Genomic DNA, 19480 nt, shown 5'->3' with positions numbered 1-19480 from the left:
TTTGTATTTTCGAAATCTATTTGCCTTTAAATGTTTGATGGTTGTTAACCTCATGTGATTTATTCTTGCTTCGTATAAATTTCAATATAGCAAATTTAATTGAATTGAGAATGTACGCCATCTGGTGGAGATATACCAATTGAATTGAATTGAATTATATTGATTCAATTCAAACGCAGCTGCTGTCAACTACTTACTACTCGAGTGTATTACAAAAATTCCCTGGGTGTAACCCTTAAATCGAGTAATTGTGTGTATATATCCCCAATGAGAGATAATTAATTGGGTGAGGCTTAATTCTAATTCTCTAGGACTAGGAGATCGAAACGTCGTTTTCTTATATTTTAGATTGTGTAGTAATACTATGTAATGTATCAATAAATAAATTCTCGATTTTAGAATTCTTTTAATTTGTAAATAGTGGGTTTTTATCGTATCATCTGTTCACCACGTTTGTCAGAGTGTGGCTTTCATACTATTTATTATTACTGTCTATGGCCTATTATTATGTGAATTTTAGTTTTGTGTCAACCTTTTGGCTTTTTAGTTTTTCTTTAAATTTAATTGAATAATCAGATCATTTATAAATACTATAGAGTACTGAACGTTCTTCACTTTGGTGGTATCACTATCAGCAGGGTTTGTTGGGCCTCTAAACCAACATCCTGCATGAAAGCGTCAAATATATGCACAGGCTATTTTGACGACGCCGTAGACGGACGACACCAGCTATATTTACGACGTTTCATTCTGATTGGCTAATTCACGTTGCGCATGCGCACTAGGGTGTGCGACTTAGAAAATTCAAGTGTTGAGAATAGAGTTAGAGAAAAATAGAGCGGATAGTGCCAGACTCGAACTCGGGCTAGTAATTTACTAGCACAGCATCATACCACTAGACCACTGAGCTCGCTGAAAATCAGTCGGATGTTTTAACTACATATAGCCTCACCTTACCCTAATCCTATTCCTAGGGGGTAAAAACGGACCCTCTTCTCACCCTCTTGACACTAATCCTCTCCTCTCTAGACCATAATCCTAAATTCAATATAAAACCGTCGTAAATATAGCCACTTTTTCAAATATAATAAGCCTATGATTGAATAGGGTGTTTGAGAGTAGGACATGGATGGGTATTTTGCCAATGAATTCAGAGTTACATACTGACATCGTCACTGATGATCGGCCTTCTACCTGGTCGCGAATACGATATCATTATGACACTGTCACGTTGGAGTTGGTAGTGCAGTGACTGCAGCGGCGATAGCCGCGGCAATAATTTATTGAATGAAGTTTTTTTCTTTGAATACCATCTTTTTGAAAAAAGTTAAGTAAATTCGCCGCAGTAATATGTAGAACCTGTCCAAAATCGGCATTAAAAATTGCTTCCAACGCGCCTGTGTCATCATTATCTTTTTGTAGACAATCGGCTTCCACTTCAGTACAGCCTTCTGGCTTGCCCATTGGCATTGTCCTTTCCCTTTTTACGCATTATCTAATACAGTTCTCATGAACTTGAACGTTTTAGATTTTTGAGGCTCTGACGCGTCTGTACATCATCGTTTATCGTGTTGATTTCATTTCAGAGAAATTGAACATGTCAACATTGGTATTGACTGAAACCGAGGAACTGCCGGTCACATCTTTACAGCTCAGGTGTGTTTAATCATATTCTGCATCAGGGCTTCACCCCGGAGTGAGATATGGGATATCACTTTTCGTCTGTCCTTGGATGGAATCATGTTGTTTTTGGAAGTTTTTGACATGCTTTGATTCATTACTTTGATATTCGGTTCGAAGATGTATCTTAGTTGCAGATCAGGACGGGTTCTATGATCAGTTATTGGTTTCTGTATGTATGGGGGGCGTTGAATTGTGAAATTACATTATTTCCATTTATATGACATCTAGGCTTACGCATGGTTTCCCTGGATCCTTAGTTGTTATGGCAATGATACCTTTTCTTCATCCTTCAAAGTTTCATATTCAGAGTCACTCGAAAGTTGATTAAAGTCAACCAGTGTATATTTGACATGGCGACAATTGAAATTTCATTGTTGTTATAGTATTTATCCACCGGTTATCTGCTAATCATAAACCAACTTTTGAGCAACTGGCCCCAGGTCTATGTAACTTATTCATAATTTCAGACTTCCGGGGAGAACTAACAACAATGCCGAGGAAGAAGACGAAATGTCTCAACAGTTATCTCAGAGAAGCTCTCTTAGATCGGAGGAATTGCCTATGTGGAAGTATGACAGTGATGTAGGGGACGGCCGCCAATCGCAAAGGTCAACACCGGCCATCGATTCTGAGGTTGCTGCGGCGTATCAGTGGGCTACGCAACCGGATGAAGACCATTCACAAAGATCACACGAATCTATAGGCCTGGCATCTTATCTGACCGATCTCAAACAACAGGTGAGCTGCTTTCTCTGAACCCTCTACTGTCCAGTTATGTTACCCCTGCTTGCGTTATTTAGGGAATTCCACATGCTATTCCCCTACCACCATTTTATGTTCTGTTTGAGTGGACGTTTTAAACATGCACAGACACTTAGGACAAAGCCCCAGCTGGCTATTTTGCGTTCACTTTTCATCCATACATCTGTCTGTAGACGGAATCTAATTTTGTTATGATGCTTTGACACGCTTTTATGTATGGTCTTTATTTCACCCAGTCCTGTAGTGTGGCTGTCTCCACAGTGATCTCCATCGCCCTACGATCCTAGTGTACCCAGCCACCCACCCACCCACCCAGACACGTTCATTCAAATTCGCATGACTTTTGCCGACACAACTACTGTTGACGATAAATCTGATTTTAGTACGGTTAAATTTAAGATACAAAAATAATGCGCTGTTTAGCGATGAGACACGCATTGCTCAAGTTGTCTCGTTGCTAACAAACTACAGTGTTACAATGCCTAATGTCTACTGGTATTTATTAATGGATGAGACCTGATATTTTGCTTACTTTTTGGGGTACATACCTCATTAATTCTTAACAGAATGCCAAAAATCGCGGACAACAACTGAATATCCAATATTATTCCATATGATTAAGGCAGAGTCTATGATTCGCCATTTTACCTATTTTTATGGGCATATATCTATCTTATTGCAGGATGAGCAGCAGAAGGCAAGTCGCGTAATGTCAACCAATCCACCTGCTTCAGCTGTTCCTTTATCATCATATCCTCATTTGCTTTTGCAAAAACAACCATCGATGACTTCCACTCCGCATTCCAACTTGGGTAAGTTTTATAATCATGTATTCATTTGTGATCATCTTATTTTAACAGCTTAAGTCCCACTAAGTTCAGATGGAAGTGAGAAAATTAGTGCTCAGGGCATATTCCTGAATATATCTGTAGTATTTGTGTATTTTGCTTCGCGGGTTCAGTCATCACATATGCCGAGTTTGCGCTTTCAGTCTTATAATTTTGTCCTCGGCTTCACATTTGGCATGAATCTCACCAGCTTTGAGTTTGGTGTTGATCCATTTGCAGGAACCTTTACAAGTCTCTATTTACCTAATATGATAATAAAGTAATTCAAATGAAATGTTCGGTAAACTCAAAATACGTATTGTAAGAATTTTTCGTAGCTAGTTTAGGTACATGTTATGGCCTTATTCGTTATATTCTATCGAAGATCATTGAAACTTCGCGATACAATTGATAGATTAATTTGCGACCAATTATGCGCGGGTAATATCTAATATCTTATTATAGATTATTTTACTATATACCCATACGTAATTCTTATGTGGAGACAGCTGTCACTGTGAGCTATCATCACCTGGAGTATGTGGTATGTTACGAGAGTATTTTCAGCGTTACTGGTATGGCTGTTCTATTCAGAAGGATCACTCGTCTTATAACGCTGCTTAATACTCTCTTTTAATGGGTTCAATTATTACCGGCGAACTAATAGCATTATCGAACTGTTGTTGAAATGGTATTTAAAGTATAATCGCGTCATTCGCTCTCAGATCATTACGTATACACGGAATTCCACGATGAATCTTATAAAAAAGAAAGAAAACATCTACATGAATCTTCAATCTTACAACAGTCGAAGTGAGTACTACAGGAAATGTTGCGATCTTGATTTTGTTGTACAGTTTCACAAAAATACGGCTGGTAGCAATTGGCAGATGTTTTCAAATCGAATCGCGATGGTCTTTGTGTAATTCATTTTTCACCATGAATATTATGTACAATGTTTTACTTACATCTATAACAAAATTGATTAATTACGATTATGTTAGAAAATTCGTTGTCTTGGGCAAGTCCTTGGATTTCAATTTCTATAGGCAACTTTCAGTTTTAAAGCTATGAAAAATAATCACCGCTTGACTCGAATTTGCATATGCTGAAAAGTATACTCGAAAAACTATGAATCTTGGAAATGAATATTAAACTTTTGGCGGTAGTAGAAGATTTGGAAATATTAAACATATTGCCATAGGAATCAGTAATATTACCTCATCATTTTTTAGAACCCATTCTTATGTAGTATTATTCAGCTCTGATAGTAAACTTGTAACCTCAAGATAATTTGGTATAGAAAATTCAGTTCGCATTACAACAAGTCTCGAGTTAGGGAAATGGTTTTACTTTCTATTTACATAAGCAAGGAGTAATTGCAGGTAAAAAACATATGGCGCTGTTGATTTTTTTTAGATTCAATATTTGAAAAATTCTATTCAAAAATATGATTGATTGGTTCCGTATAAAGAAGAGATGGAAGGTTTCGAGGGCACGAAGGCACCGTGAATATTGACATTTTCATTGATAAGCCGTGAATCGCTCTCCTGAATATGATTAAAACATGTTTCGTATGTGTAACTATTAACCGTTCAATGTGTCGCTTTCATTAGCTTTATTCATTGCTATTGATGAGAATTTCATCGCACTGAAAAATGAATCGATGCATTACACTGCTAGGACTACTAGTGAATGAACTTCTATGATTTATGGGTGCAATGTTGTAGATGTTGTAGGTTGGTTTTTTCGCCCGGTCCTCGGTATGAAATAGGGGGACATACCTTCAAATGAACTTGAAAGAGCTTTCATCATCATCATCATCATCATCATCATCATCATCATCATCATCATCATCATCATCATCATCATCATCATCATCATCATCATCATCATCATCATCATCATCAGTTGCGAAGGATCTGTGGTAGGCTCCTTCGAGCCTGTGGTTATCCTCCTCGTTGTTTCTCATTTCGTTGATAGGTTTTCTGGTTTGGGGAAAGACAGAGACTCCCTTCTCTATTGGTTATTCAGTTAACGCGTTGAATTAGTAATTAGCCTAAAATCAACACGATTGTTGTTAATCGTTAATTTTAGTAATTTTATTCTCATGATTAGTAAAATGGTTTTTAACTCATTGATTAGTACTTTTGATTAGTACTTGGAATTTTCATAACTTTTACTATAAACATTAAATTGAATTTGACGAATTGGTTAACTTTTCTTTTTAAAAACCGATTAATTTTTTGCCTTGTATTTTTATGTTGTAATTTTAGAATGTAAAGCACGGTGGTTAAGATTTCATAACAGCACTATATAAGAAAATATGTTATTATCATGATTATTATTTAGATGAAATGCTATGGTATATAGTAGCTCGGGGAGGATCTCTTCCCAGAAATCACTAATTCTCGACAGTTGTATAGAACAGTTGATTTATCAGCGTTTAATTACCAATTAATGGATTTATTAACTATGCGTGATGTAATTTCGATTTGAATCGATTACCGACGCGCCAGGTGTCGGTTTCAGCACCTCGGTACTGATTTTTATCGTTTTATAGCGTGTGGTATGTTTCGATTCGAGTACGTGTATGCACGTTCGTATACAGTCTGTCAAACGAATGCTACCCGCACATCTGTACTAAAGTGTTTTTACAGAACACGCGGCTTGAATTCAATACAATCGATAGATATTTTATAATAGTGAGCATTCTGTTGTTGATGGGGTCAGAATGTCGTCGGCAGACATGTTTGTCGCGGCGGTGGTTGCGGTGGCACTGTAACATCAGGACAGGTCGGCAATCTAGCTTCAGGTTTTTATGTGACCGTGTGGGCGATATATCGAATAACGTACATTAAACATGGCTGTCGGCTTCCGCAAATATTTGCCAATAGCTAAAACTACATAAGCATATGGTGAGTTATATAGGATCTACTTACGCAATGGATATTCGATTTTAATTCAGATTTAGGTCATTGGAATATCGTTTTTCAAAGATTTCTTTTTTGAATTGTTTTCTGGGTATTCTTTCGGCTAAAAAATTCGCTGTTCCGTTTTTTCATCTTCATCGCTCTAGAGTAAAACCATCTTAATCCGGATCATCTAGGTTCAAAGAAATTAATTCTTTCTATGGTACATATACAGTAAAGCCTCGTTTTACCTCAAAACATTCACCGTAGAGAGGATTCACTTAATTGAAAATGAACTTAAAAAAAATAAGTTGCTTCCGATAAAACGTGTTCACTTTTGGAGGTGTTTAATATAGAAATCATTCACTAAGGAAGGTTTTACTGTAAATGGACCGGAACTACGGTAAATGTCCAGATATGTTCAAAGCTTTATTGAGCAAAGGGCTCAAAAGTGTGTTCAAGATACTGGCGGATAGATACCATAGCAAGGATGAACTTTGAATTGTCTCTATGAAAACCAGTGGTGGATCCAGGGGCAAACTTTGACAGGAGCACGAAGAAATGAATGGGGCATATACAGTTAAAAAGGGCATGTTTCCATGCAGCACAATCATCAAGCCAAAACAAGGGTCTGTAAAATTTAGCGATTCCTGTGCATTTCTATACAATATCTCGTCACTTTCAAAAGAGCACAGGAAAATTGTGATCTGGATCCGCCGCTGTCAACTATCCACTGGTTAACTCTTAACCAACTTTTGACTAACCAGCTCCAGGTCCTGATTAGGCGAATATTACAGTAATTCCTTAATTGAGAAATGTTCTTTCATTACCCCATTCCAATTTCTAAGAATATTCAATTGTTTTTAGTCGTTGGGCGTAGTTGAACTTTTAAATCTCCGCTGTTGTTTTTGTCTAAACATTACTCTTTGTTATATTTTTCAGTGACGCCTCAAGTTTCTAACTCCGTCCACCAGTCGATTTCTCATCATTCCTCATCGGCGTTCTCGAGTTTGGCTCAGCCTCTCGCCGCGAGTATGACGCACGATCCGTCGTCGGTGCTCGCTGCCTCAGCTGCCACTCCAACCCGCCGCACACCTCATCGTAAACCGTCTATCGATATGAACGATCGGCTGAAAGTTGAAAAACTAGAAGTTGTACGTATAATAATCGAAAAAGGCTTTCCCGAAATTTTATATACAAGACTGATTGGAGCAAAAACGTGGTTAAACTATCTGCGTTACCAGTGTTCTCCATTTACGGGAATTTTAAATTGGCTGCACTATGACATCTTGGCTGCTGAAGTAGCAAGGCTTTCAATCCCCTGGAAAATACAGAACATTTATGCTTAATTCTGTTGTAATGATCTATTTTTCACTTTAGCTCAATATATTTCAAAGCAATTATCCGCATTGGTAGAATATTTACATAGACTTTGGTAGGCGCAGCAGATATTTCTTGAGGGGTTGCTGATTTTCAGATGAGTGGATGTAAAAAAAGAAAGGGGTGGCTGCCCCTCTAATTCCTGTTGTGGAGAAAACTGGTTACTAGTGTGGAAAGAAGAGTTCAAAATTTTGAATTTGTGGCTTTATCTTTTCAATAAGCGCACAAAAATTAAAACTTCAGTGTTTTGTGATTGGTGAAATTGGATCCTGGACTCAAGTGGTTCTGTTTTTTAGGCATTGAGATATCTTGGCATTGAACCGACACCTCAGGAACAACTGCAGTTGAGAAGTCGTCTGGATATCGACGGAACTGGTTCCGTAAGCTATGGACGTAAGTCTGCTTTTACAAAACCCTAAACCCTTCACTCATATTTTAGACTTGAGAGACTTGTGTTAATCGCTGTCAGCTGATGTATGTATATAGTTCCAGAAAAGATGGCTATACTCATGAAATCCCTATAATTATGGAACATCACTATAACAGGGTGGCCACTTACCTAGAAATCAGGGAAAGGCAATGAGCATGTCAGGGAAAAATCAAGAAAAAAGCAAGCCAAATAAAAGTGGCCACCCTGTATAATTTACTTCGCTGATATCTAATCCAATAAAACTTCTAAATTTGATCAGCTTTGTAAATCATTGCCATATCTGACGTTACGGTAATATGCCTCTATAAAACATTCGTACATTTCTCTTTTATAGAATTTGTCAAAGTAGCTCGCGATATATTCCGTGGTGAACTTCATTCGAAATTAGCGCATCCCGCTGCTCTGCTTACATCCATCAATGACTTAAGAGATATTGATCATTTCAAATATTCGCCGCAGGTACTCGCCGTTTTATACATGTTACTCGAGTGATATTTTGTTTCACTATTCTTTGAATGCCAAAGTGTATTCAAATTTGGCTAGCAACCTTTGATGATAATAATGATAATGATTTAATTCATCATCAATTAACAAATATGAAATTACAAATAGAATACATGACAGAATTGATAGCTTAGGGACCTGAACAGAGCCTTAAAGGCTGTACAATCACTAGGTCTTTTAGGCCGCACATTTTTTGTTGAAATTCAGTTATCGCAAATCAGTGATTCGTCCGTTTCTGAAGAGTTGGAGCGTTTACGGGCCGAACGAGATGAAGCTCGTAAATCAAATGATCGACTGAAGGTAAGATTTTATGTCCCGGTTTCACGAGATTTGAATGATCGTGTGCTGGCAGGCGATACATACCAAATGGACAGCCTCCTCAGTTTAGGTTCACCTCAGTGTCTACTCGTATTGTAGATCAAGATGAAAGAACAAGAAAAATTGTTGTTCAAGACTGAGCAAGAGCTGCTAGCATTTAGAATTAATGTGAGTATTTACGAAACGCTAAATTTCGTCCGTCTTCTCATAACTAGAATAATAATACACTCGGCTTAACCTGGATATATGTTGAATTATACAGTAGAACTCGCTTAATTCTGATTCTTAAATCTGGATTTTCACTTAATTTGGATGAAAAATTTGGTCTGTTTAACCTGGAACCGGGAAAATATTAAACTTTTATTCATAATTTGGATTTTGCTTAGTTCGAAGAAATCTGGGAAGTCCGAGTTCTACTGTATTTCTGAACCTATGTAGGAAGTATTGATAAGCTCTAAAAAGATTCATCTGGAGTGGTGTCCTCTGTAACATTTTGGTTGATGTTTTTTTTTTTCTTCAGGAATCTGGTTATAGTCAGGAAAATAAAGATCTACGAAATAAAGTCCGTCTGGCAGAAGAGGCCCAGAAAGCAGCCATTTGCGTCGAGAAAGATTACGAACTAGTCGTCCAGCTTTTAGAGAAAGAAATATCCGAACTCAAATCTGAAAATAACAAACAATCGGTAAGTTTGTGTATCAATTCTGTTGTGCGGTTTGGGTCTTGCTCGGATTAAGGTTTTCGCTCTTAATATGTGGAGATTTTTTCATTTTCTGATGTAGGAAACTCCTGAAATGCAAAAGAGAATAGCAGCGCTGAATAGTCAATTGCAAAAAGCAGAATTTGCTAAGAAGACCTATGAAGTAGCAACCAAAAAATTGTTAGATTTTGCAGAGGTAAAAGGATTCTTGTGAATGTTATTTTACTTAGATATGTCATCCATGTACTAATTATTTTGTGTTTATTTCACAAAAATAGATGGTTCATGATAATCTAATTCAAGCCAATGATGTACCTCTAAAACGGTAAATACACTGTCAATAATGATTTTGTCTGTAGGTAACTAAAGTACATCGATAGCTGCATTTATGCAACTCAACAATTACCAGCCAGTTAACCTAACCTGGATGTATTTTTGATTGCATATTTAATGATTAATATTTGTGAACTGATTTAAGGCCACTCGAGGTGAGAAGCAAACCAGCGTCCAACAACCGGGACAGAAAATCATCGACTCGCGCTATCGGGAACGAAGCTCGCGATCTCGTGAAATCTGTCAATAAGATCCTCGAACAGGAACGTAAGTGTATGTAGAATAGAATACCTCTCCTTAGATCCTCCTCACAGAGAGCTGCTAACTGACTTTCTGTTTTATTTCTGAATTCGAATTAAAATTGATTGTGTGACTTAATTAATATCAGGGCATGAATTGCATTTTACTTCCAAATACTTATGATATGCCTGTACAATCCAATTCTTCAATTTGTGTACCCGGTATGGGTATTATCTTTAACCCTTTCAGTGCGTCTACACCGCAGTGCGGTGTATAAATCAGTGATGGATTTTGCTAGTACACCGCACTGCGGTGTATTGATGTAATTAGTAATTTGTAATTATCTCTATTGAAAAATGGCAGCAAGTGTCAAACATAGTGAAATACTAGTAACTAACGATACACCGCACTGCGGTGTAGACGCACTATAGTGGTATTCCCATTGTTCAACACACTAGGGTGGAATTTTTTAGAATTTTCAAATTTTCTCCAGCACTATAGGGTATTAATTAGTCAGCACTGAAAGGGTTAACAGACTTTAGTTAACAGCTCTTGTAACACATACGTATTTTGATGTTAAGCTTTTTATAAATGGCTGCTTGTCTAACCTTATGTGTAACTGTTCTCATTGTTAGCATTACCTTATGGTTGGGAGGAGGCTTTCACAACCGACGGTGCTAAGTATTATATCAAGTAAGTAATACCCATTATTACCACTAGAGTGCTGAAAAATATACTTCCGTAAATGTGGAAAAAAGATTTTTGAGCAATGTAGACATCGGGGCCGCCTACATGTCACAATGTACAATCATTATTGACTCAGGATTGTCACTATGATTGATGTCAGGAGGACACTTGAAAATTCAGAGTAACATATGAATATTCAAAATAAATTTAATATCTTTTTTGGCTGAGATTGTTCATTAGGCATATGTGATATTTAGTATTCATCGAATTTCTTATTCCTAGATTGAGTATTAAGATGCATGTCGTATACGTATCTAACTAAATACGTTTTTTGTCCCATTTCCTGCCAAAGCCTGTAGTGTGCGGCTTCACAAATCTTAGTAAACCTTGAATCCCAAATTAACTTCTATCGTCTCGCTAATTGTTAGATTTTACCATACTGATTTCAAATCTAACGACGATTGGCCTGGTGAAAACTATTTATGAAATACTTTATTCAAATGTAGTGGCAGCGAAACGCGGGGTAGCAATGAAGTAGAGGTAATATTTGAATTAGTTATAAACCAACTGTCATCAAATAATGGATTTCTATTTTGATGGTGAAGGCTGCTGTGTGGACTTACATTATAATACTGTATATTTTTTGAGTTGCTGTATTTTGAGTTTTGGACTGATGTGCCCTAATTTTTTAATTAAGCTTTAGATGGGAACTATAAGTATGCATGTAAAATTCGGAATATTTACTGTCGTACGGGGCGACCGTGGCCACTTTGAGGTGAATGTGGCCACAAATTGGCCACATTCACCCCACAGTGGCCTCTGTTACTCCATACGACAGTAATTCTTTAAGTAGTGGCAGAGCCATTGCTTTTCAGAGTCCGAATAGTAACTTGGCGTGGATTTAGTTTCATCCAACGTGTAATCTATTGGCTGTTTTTATTCTTCAGCACGTCTCAGGTACGGACTAAAACTATATCAAGATTTCTCCAATTTGAGTTTCCGGGATCCTGTTCTGCAGCTTTTGGTGGTATCATTTAGACTACTGGGTCCAGTTCCACAGTTCTGAGTTAAGATTTGACCCTGGGTTAAAACATTGAAAATGAACTAACTTTAACTCAGAGTTAACTCTAACTCACAACTGTGGAACTGGGTCCCGGATTAAAAGATCAAGACTCAAATCGAACTGACAGCTGTGGAACTGGACCCGGTTATCATATGCCTGTCTTGTTCTTTTCTACGTAATACACATATAGTACAATTTTGTATACCTATTCCTTCGCCTCGAAATGCATAGATTGTCTAAGCTGCTCTGATCTGAAATGAAATGCTCATGTGATTTAATGGAATGATTTCTTAAATGATATGCTGTGATTATAATCCTGCTGAATATGTTGGACTCCCGGTTCCCTGTGTTTTGTATAAAACGTTATGTGAGGTGGTTTAAATGGGTTTTGGTGGAATTTTACTCTTAAACCTTCATTTTTTTTAAAATTGCATTTGCCTCTTAGCAGGGGATTGTTTACTTTTCATCAGAAAAAAAACTACAATTTCAATATTTTATGATAGGAATGATCAGATCCTCATTACCATATTATACCTTTCACATCAGTTTTCCCCACGACTTTACTTTATCCACGCTTAAAGGATTGAATAAAAGAAAATATTTTTCTACGATTCAAAGTTTTGTAAAAAAAAAAAGGCGAATCGAAAAAGAATTTCTAAAAAAGTTAATGTATTTTTTGAAATATTATCTTTGTAGCCACGTACAGCAGACAACGTCATGGTGCCATCCCGTCTCCAGAGTAGAACACCAGGTGCAGATCGAGATTCGGAAATGATGTTCGCCGTCGCCGCACCCGGACAAAAATTTGCTTCGAAACCGCGCCAGAGTTCGTCGTCGCAAAGCCTAGCGCGTCCCGCGGTGGTGCCACCGGCGGTAACCAGGCATAAACAAACACTGTTGAATACAACTAGTCGAGATGCGAATCGCTCCGTCACGCTTCCCCCACCGTCAAATCATACCAACGGCAGAAGACCGACTTCGGCTAGTGACTATCACCCCGTCAGTGAAGGCGTCGCCTTGCTGTTCCCGGAGGATGAACGCCGGGAAGCGGCCCGGAAGAAAAAGCATAATCGTCTATCGGCCACAAGCGTTTTATACTGATGAGAAAAAAACTTGTTTCACGAAACCCTGTGAATAGTTACTGCTAAGTGAAAATATAATTACAAATATTCCAGGCGAAAAGGTGTCTTAAGCTATCGTATTCTGTTCAATATTTTCTTGCTTTTCCACTGTGTTGATTTTTGTTTCTCGAGCTTCCGAGACCCTTATTTTCGTCCTGGTTGTCTGTTGTACGGTATTTCGATGACATTAGCTTCGTTTATTGCGAGTTGATCTTGATGAAAGTTGGGTACAAAGAATTTAACTATTTGCCTTGATACAACATATCCAAAATGCAATCCCGAGAACTATTGTTGCCTGTAGCTTGTTTCTTATATGAATTAGTAATACGTGTAATGATATGATTTGTTGGTAAATGTTTGTATCATGTTACCCTGTGTTGTTTGTTGTCGAAAATTCGGGTGCTATTTTACTTCGATATATAGTCTGTTTATACAGTAGTCTAGAATTACCAATACATGTATAACCCATCCGACTTGAGTATTGCCAAAATTGGACCAGTTTTCATGGTCCAAACTTAAGCAGAGTCTACCGTTTTATCTTTTGCATGGGCTGATCTCAAAATACCCAGGGCCCGGTTTTATAGACTGGTATTATCTTTAACCTAGGAGTTAACTCGATTCTTTTTCAATTGTGTTAGAACCAGGGTAAAAGATAATACCAGTCTATAAAACCGGGCCCAGGAATTTATGCAATATAATACCGATTTCTAAGCCATACATTCCAGTATGTGGACACTTTAAGCATTATGAAATTAAATCCTAGGTGAAAATGGCAAAAATCTTGACATATTATGCGAACAGTCCAGCTTGTAGTTTTTCTACCATACATACTTAAAGACCTATAGTGGAATGCTAGCTTTTATCTGAATTGATCAGGGATTTATGTATTTATATTTTTCTATCTACGAAAGTGTTCAAGTACTGTTGCGTTAGTTCTATGTTATGATATTCTGCAGGTGGTTCCACGGTGGTGAATTAAATGCGAAATTGCAGAGTTTATGATAAGTGAACTGCACTGGCAAATATTTACTGAACTTAACTTGACCCTTAAACATCAAACCGTGGAACTGAATGCAAAGTTGCCTTGCAACCTTTGATATATTTTTACAATTGTTCCCTATAATTTTCTTGGGAAAAAATAATTAAAGGTGGTTCGATCATCTATTTCTAACTTCTGTGTTTGGGGGCATATTGTAGAACTCGCGAATTTTTGGATATTGATTGTTGCTTGTTTCACTGCCGTCCATCGTAATTGAATACGTTTTATCTACATAATTATGTACAACGTACGTCCATTCTGTATATATTTACCTGTTGTATTACTTTGTAGCAGAAATGCGAGTTCTTAGTCAATTATATACATGATATATACTGTGGATAGAAAATTCTGTTCTTTCGTCCTCAGGGGCAAACTATTTTGCCCTTTAATCGTTAGTTGACTTGCAATTTATGGTCGTTGTGTTTTGTCATCGACCGAGCAAATATATTATACACTATGGCTTTATCATCTCTGTATGTCTGCATTCGTGAGCTGCAGCGGTAATTGTATGTAATCAAGCCGGCGATATCGGGTCTAGAATCGTTCTTCGGCGATATTGTCGGTGATCCTTAAAATCTCTTATCAACTGACTGCGTGCCTGCTGGTAGTGCGCGCATTTGGATTCGTGGAATAAAACGAAAATATGTTCAAGAATTTGATCACTTGAGAAATCTTTGATATTTTTTTACGAAGCTAGTTACTTGGGATACAGTAGACGCCGCTCAACTCGAATTCATTGGGACCAGAAAATATCATCGAGTTAAGCGGAATTCGAGATGGGGCTTTGACGAATTTGGTAAAAAATCATTGGAAATTGAACCTCAATAAAACATTCGATCCTACATGGCTTGTTTGACAATAAGATGCAAGATAAACGTAAATTTACTTGGTGCGAAGAACTATGAACGATCATGAAATTACCGTAGTGAACTTTTTTGAGTGCTGAACGGGCAACGGGCAGTTAATTGTCGGGTATTTAGGATCGCTAACCAAGCTGGAGATTGTGTAGTACAAATGACCGAATGTCTCCATGACCGATGTATTGTCTACTACCGGTAGCCTGCTATTCAAAGCAGTAAACACATGCATGTTTTAACCAGTAATTGCTGTTGCTGCCGGGAGGTCGTTAAGATATTCAAGTTTAGAGCAGTTTGAACGTAATTTTTGTCGAACGAATTCGAACGAATATTCGAGTTGAGAAATTTCGATTAGAGTGAATTTGAATATGGTTTAACATAAGAGACAGAAGAAAAAAAACTTTCTAGATTTGCAGTTGAACGGATTTTCGACTTCATAGGATTCGAGTTGAGAGGAGTCTTCTCTAGTATATTTTCCAATGCGACATGTTACATTATTTTGTTTCCTTTGTTTGATCTTGCAATGTCATAATGGAATCCTGTGCAAAAAAATCGTAATAAAGACAATGATTGTTTGGCGTAATCAATGACGGCAAAATTCATGAATTTCCGACGACATTACATGCGTGTATTAGTAAATGACATGTGGACAAAAGCCACCGCGCGTCATATTGGCCGCCAAGCGCAAGCGGCTTATCGAAGTAAAAGTCACCGTTGACCGTAAACATGACACGCGTGAGACGTATGTTTTGAGCTTCTGGGCGCGATAATGTTTGCCGGTAACTCTCAAGGGAGGGTTTGTTCCCATAGCGCATATTAGCACGGTACAACCGTCTACATGGTGTGGTACATGTCTACATGGTGTGGTAATTCACCGGGATCTTGTTTCATAGACCGGTATCAACGTTAACCCGGGGGCTTAAGCTTGAAAATTACGACATTACTTGAATCAACATATATATATATACATATATATATATATATATATATATATATATATATATATATATATATATATATATATATATATATATATATATATATATATATATATATATATAGTTAGTTTTATCGAGGTAGATTAGGTTGATAACATAAAGCAGACAATACCTTGATGTTTGGATGAATCCCGAAAAGACAACACTAATTGAAAATGTGATTAGTGGCGATTGCATGACAAACCTCTTTTTGATGGAATGCAAATATTTATTACACGGATATTGCATTATCGCTGCTGCCTTTGCGCTGAAGTTTTACGTTTGTCGATCCATCCACAACTCAGGATGAATATTACCTCCGCTCGGAAAAACTCCAAATTGAAAAAGTAGACTAAGAAATTCATCGCAAACGACCAATGGTATAGCCATGTGGCGGCAAACCTCAGCCTGGCCAAGTGGGCAAAAGATGAACTCGAGCTTGGGGCGTACGGCGTCGATTCTGCCAGGTAGAGAATTCCGTATAACACAGACAAAACGATCAGATGTTTACTAGCTTTTATCACCTTCGACCGTTGCTGATTTTGACTGGAGGAGGAGAGTTTGGCCCGGTTTTGCTCGTACGTGGCACGAAGTAGACCGAATATCGTTATAACGTTGGTTAATGCCAGCGACGAGGTCATGAAATATCTTCGGATGTAAATTGATTCAATCATTTTCTCGAAGTACGCTAACCTGGAAAGCCCAGGGCCTTTCATATTCCGGCAACTCACGAAGGTAATGCCAAGCACGGTGTACTCAACTCTCGAAATGATTAAGATTTGATAGAAGTTGTAAGAAGATGGTATGATGACGGCGAGACCAACACAAGCCCGACGAAACGTTGTGCTGACGTTGATAAATGGTCGCCAGATAACGACGCAGCGTTCGAGACTTATGATTAACATGATACACGGCGATATGAACTCAGTGACGTAGGGAACGTATTTGAAATATGCGCACGAAGCATCATTCCAATAACGAATACCATTCAAATGTTTCAATCGTATGTGGAAGTGCATACGCGTTTGATTGAGCATTTGGGCAACAACCTCGGAGCAGACGAACATTAGATCACTCAACGCGAGCGGAATCAAATAGACGGCACATGCTTGAGGTTTACTGCGGTATTTGAAGAGAAGTGCCGCCGAGAAAAGATTTCCGACCGTTCCAAAAAACAAAGTACAAGCCATAGACCAAGCTGTCCAGATTGCCATGATAGTAATGTATCTGTCCCATGGCCACCAAGGTAGTTCTGTCGTAGTTACCGCTACGTCAGTTACCGTCGAGTTGTTCGGTACTTCTTTCCAAACTGCAATACTGGTTGTCATAATTGGAACTAAAATGAATACACACTGACAAATTAACCCTCGACTCTTTTCATTGGTTTGATGTCAGACCTTTTATACGCAGCAGTGTCTAATGTATGTGCATTGTAATCAGTACGTCTAAATTTCCAAACATGATACATCTCCCCCAGGATCAAACCATGATCATCTCTTCAGTATATTTTTGATACTAGCTAAAAACCATTTGACTTCCATTATCCTCAAAAGATCTTATCCATTTTAGTAGGTCATTGGCAAATTGAAGAATTAAATCTAGGCTCCATTACTCCTTTCTAATGGATTGAAGCTGTAAATTTGGATTATATTCCGATTATAGTTTAGGAGTATGATTAAATATCACACTATGAGATAAGATAACGAACAACCCAAGAAGAAACTATCTGTGTGATAAGTGGGAAAATCATCTGCACATATCACAAGCAGTATTATACGGAAGCGATAAAGGGCCTCGAGATGTCGCGTTCCAACTCGACAAGTCGCCATATTTATGTCGATATATCGCGATATATCGCGTCAAGTCGACATGAATATGTCGACATATTGTGACGATTTCACGACAAATTTCGCTTTTTCGCCCATTTTTCACGGGACAAGCCGTCATTTGAAGACACGTCTAAATGTAAGATAAGGACGCCAGTGAAATGACGACTGAGTTTCAAGTCGTCGTGAATATGTCGACTTGTCGCGAGGAAAGTGGTCGAGAAAACGAAATATGTCGTCAAAACGTCACGATATATCGACATATTTATGTCGACTTGACGCGATATATCGCGGTATGTCGACATAAATATGACGACTTGTCGAGTTGGAACGCGACATCTCGAGGCCCTTTATCGCTTCCGTAGTATTATACTTTACTTCTTTTGTGTAACGGTACTAAATAATATACGTAGAACAGCGATTCGGCGTAATTACGTATTTCGACTATCAATAAGCAAGAACTTGGGCTAATGTAAGACTATATCAACACGCAATAATGTAATGTCTTGATCATCATTTGAACCCGAATTCTCGAAAGCCTTTACACGTCGAGTTGAGGAAAGTAAACTTGTGATTCGTTTTCTCCGTTAGAAATACCAAAATCTCGTATGAATTTGGGTTTTATTGAAGATAGTTTCTCACGATTTTTTAAGAATACAGTATACCCCAAATTGTTAAAGAAGTTCTTAGCCCAGGCCTCATCTGTATCGTTAAGCTTCGTTTCGGTCAGGATCATTATGTCATGTGATTTGATCAACATATAAATGGTATATGTTTCATGTTTTGGTCATATCATGGATAGAATGATATGATATTTGATTTCCTGAAATGTAAGTTAAGTGGATTATACCCTTCCTCTGTATCATGGAGTAGCAATGGACGATTTCACTTTACCCGTTCTCTCGACTTACACTGTTTTATCTTGTAAAGTATCTTGTAAAGGAGATCTTGTAAAATATCTTGTAAAGGAGTTAATATAGCTGTACTTAATTAAGGTTCATAATACCCTCGTCTGACGCATATTACGTCACGTTTGCCACATAGCGCCTATATATGTAAGCGGAATGAAAATAATTGTCATCAAATAAATATGATAACCCAATGTAGAAATTTAGAATCTACATGGGAAACTTATTCATCGTATAGAAACAACCCACGTATTTTCATTCAATTATTTTTACTATTTGCACCCTACTAGTTTCCTGCGTACTTCTTGTCTCAGTTTTTTACTCGAAATACAATACAATACAAAATTGACACACGAATTCGTGCTCGATAATGTTTGCCCAGTCTTAGCGACAATTTTCAATTCCTTGGTGGGCGGAATAAATTGCATCAATAATTTTTTAATTCCGGCCGGAAATTCGAAAACTAAATACGACATAACGGCCGCAAGTGCTAGAAATGAAGCCTGATGTTGGATCATGGCTGGTGATGATTGTTTGCTGGAAATCTTATCCCGTTTACGTGTGGCATCCACCAACGATTTAACTATTATCATATTGGCAATGGACAAAATGATGAAAGGCGAAAAAGTGATCATTGACATGTGTATTGCTGAGCGAAACTCAACTCCAGTGCCTGGAATACGTAGAAGTCGCAAATATGAAACTTCACTCGGATAAGGGCATTTTGTGTAGCGGTATGCTACGTCACGGTAGAAAAATCGCCAAAATTGTGTCCCTATGGAAAGAAATATGATAACAACACAAGATATTAAGCACTCGCGTTTGGAGACATAAGCACGTGCTTTCAACGGGAATACGATAGCAAATGCTCGTTCTAAACTAATCAGAACTGTGATCCAGTTCCTGACCATTTTAG

The 19480-nt window shown here is 37.8% G+C and overlaps 1 protein-coding gene across 2 annotated transcripts; it reads left to right on the top strand.

The window, feature by feature from the left end:
• The first annotated feature begins 158 nt into the window (after positions 1 to 158).
• Positions 159 to 15261, top strand: LOC141906169 (syntaxin-binding protein 4-like). 2 transcript variants are annotated; one of them, XM_074795396.1, is made up of 16 exons: positions 159 to 286; positions 1587 to 1656; positions 2151 to 2421; positions 3128 to 3257; positions 7127 to 7338; positions 7861 to 7957; positions 8329 to 8453; positions 8706 to 8798; positions 8916 to 8984; positions 9337 to 9498; positions 9596 to 9709; positions 9792 to 9838; positions 9992 to 10113; positions 10722 to 10779; positions 11280 to 11313; positions 12533 to 15261. In XM_074795396.1, the coding sequence occupies exons 2-16, from the start codon at positions 1598 to 1600 to the stop codon at positions 12935 to 12937; spliced, it is 1998 nt and encodes a 665-aa protein (XP_074651497.1). In that variant the 5' UTR covers positions 159 to 286; positions 1587 to 1597; the 3' UTR covers positions 12938 to 15261. The 2 variants fall into 2 exon arrangements, with proteins under 2 accessions (XP_074651497.1, XP_074651498.1); XM_074795397.1 differs by lacking the exon at positions 11280 to 11313 and having other exon boundaries at positions 12533 to 12748.
• The last annotated feature ends 4219 nt before the right edge of the window (positions 15262 to 19480 follow it).

This window comes from Tubulanus polymorphus, chromosome 5, assembly GCF_964204645.1.
Source record: "Tubulanus polymorphus chromosome 5, tnTubPoly1.2, whole genome shotgun sequence".
NCBI classification, from domain to species: Eukaryota; Metazoa; Nemertea; class Palaeonemertea; order Tubulaniformes; family Tubulanidae; genus Tubulanus; species Tubulanus polymorphus.
The sequence above is the reverse complement of the archived record's forward strand: the minus strand, read 5'-3'. Positions and strand labels throughout refer to the sequence as shown.

Coding starts and splice junctions, on each gene's coding strand:
- LOC141906169 (XM_074795396.1), top strand. CDS start 1,598: ATGTCAACATTGGTATTGACTGAAACCGAGGAACTGCCGGTCACATCT. Junction 1,657..2,150: donor GTCACATCTTTACAGCTCAG/GTGTGTTTAATC, acceptor TCATAATTTCAG/ACTTCCGGGGAGAACTAACA. Junction 8,985..9,336: donor TGCTAGCATTTAGAATTAAT/GTGAGTATTTAC, acceptor TTTTTTCTTCAG/GAATCTGGTTATAGTCAGGA.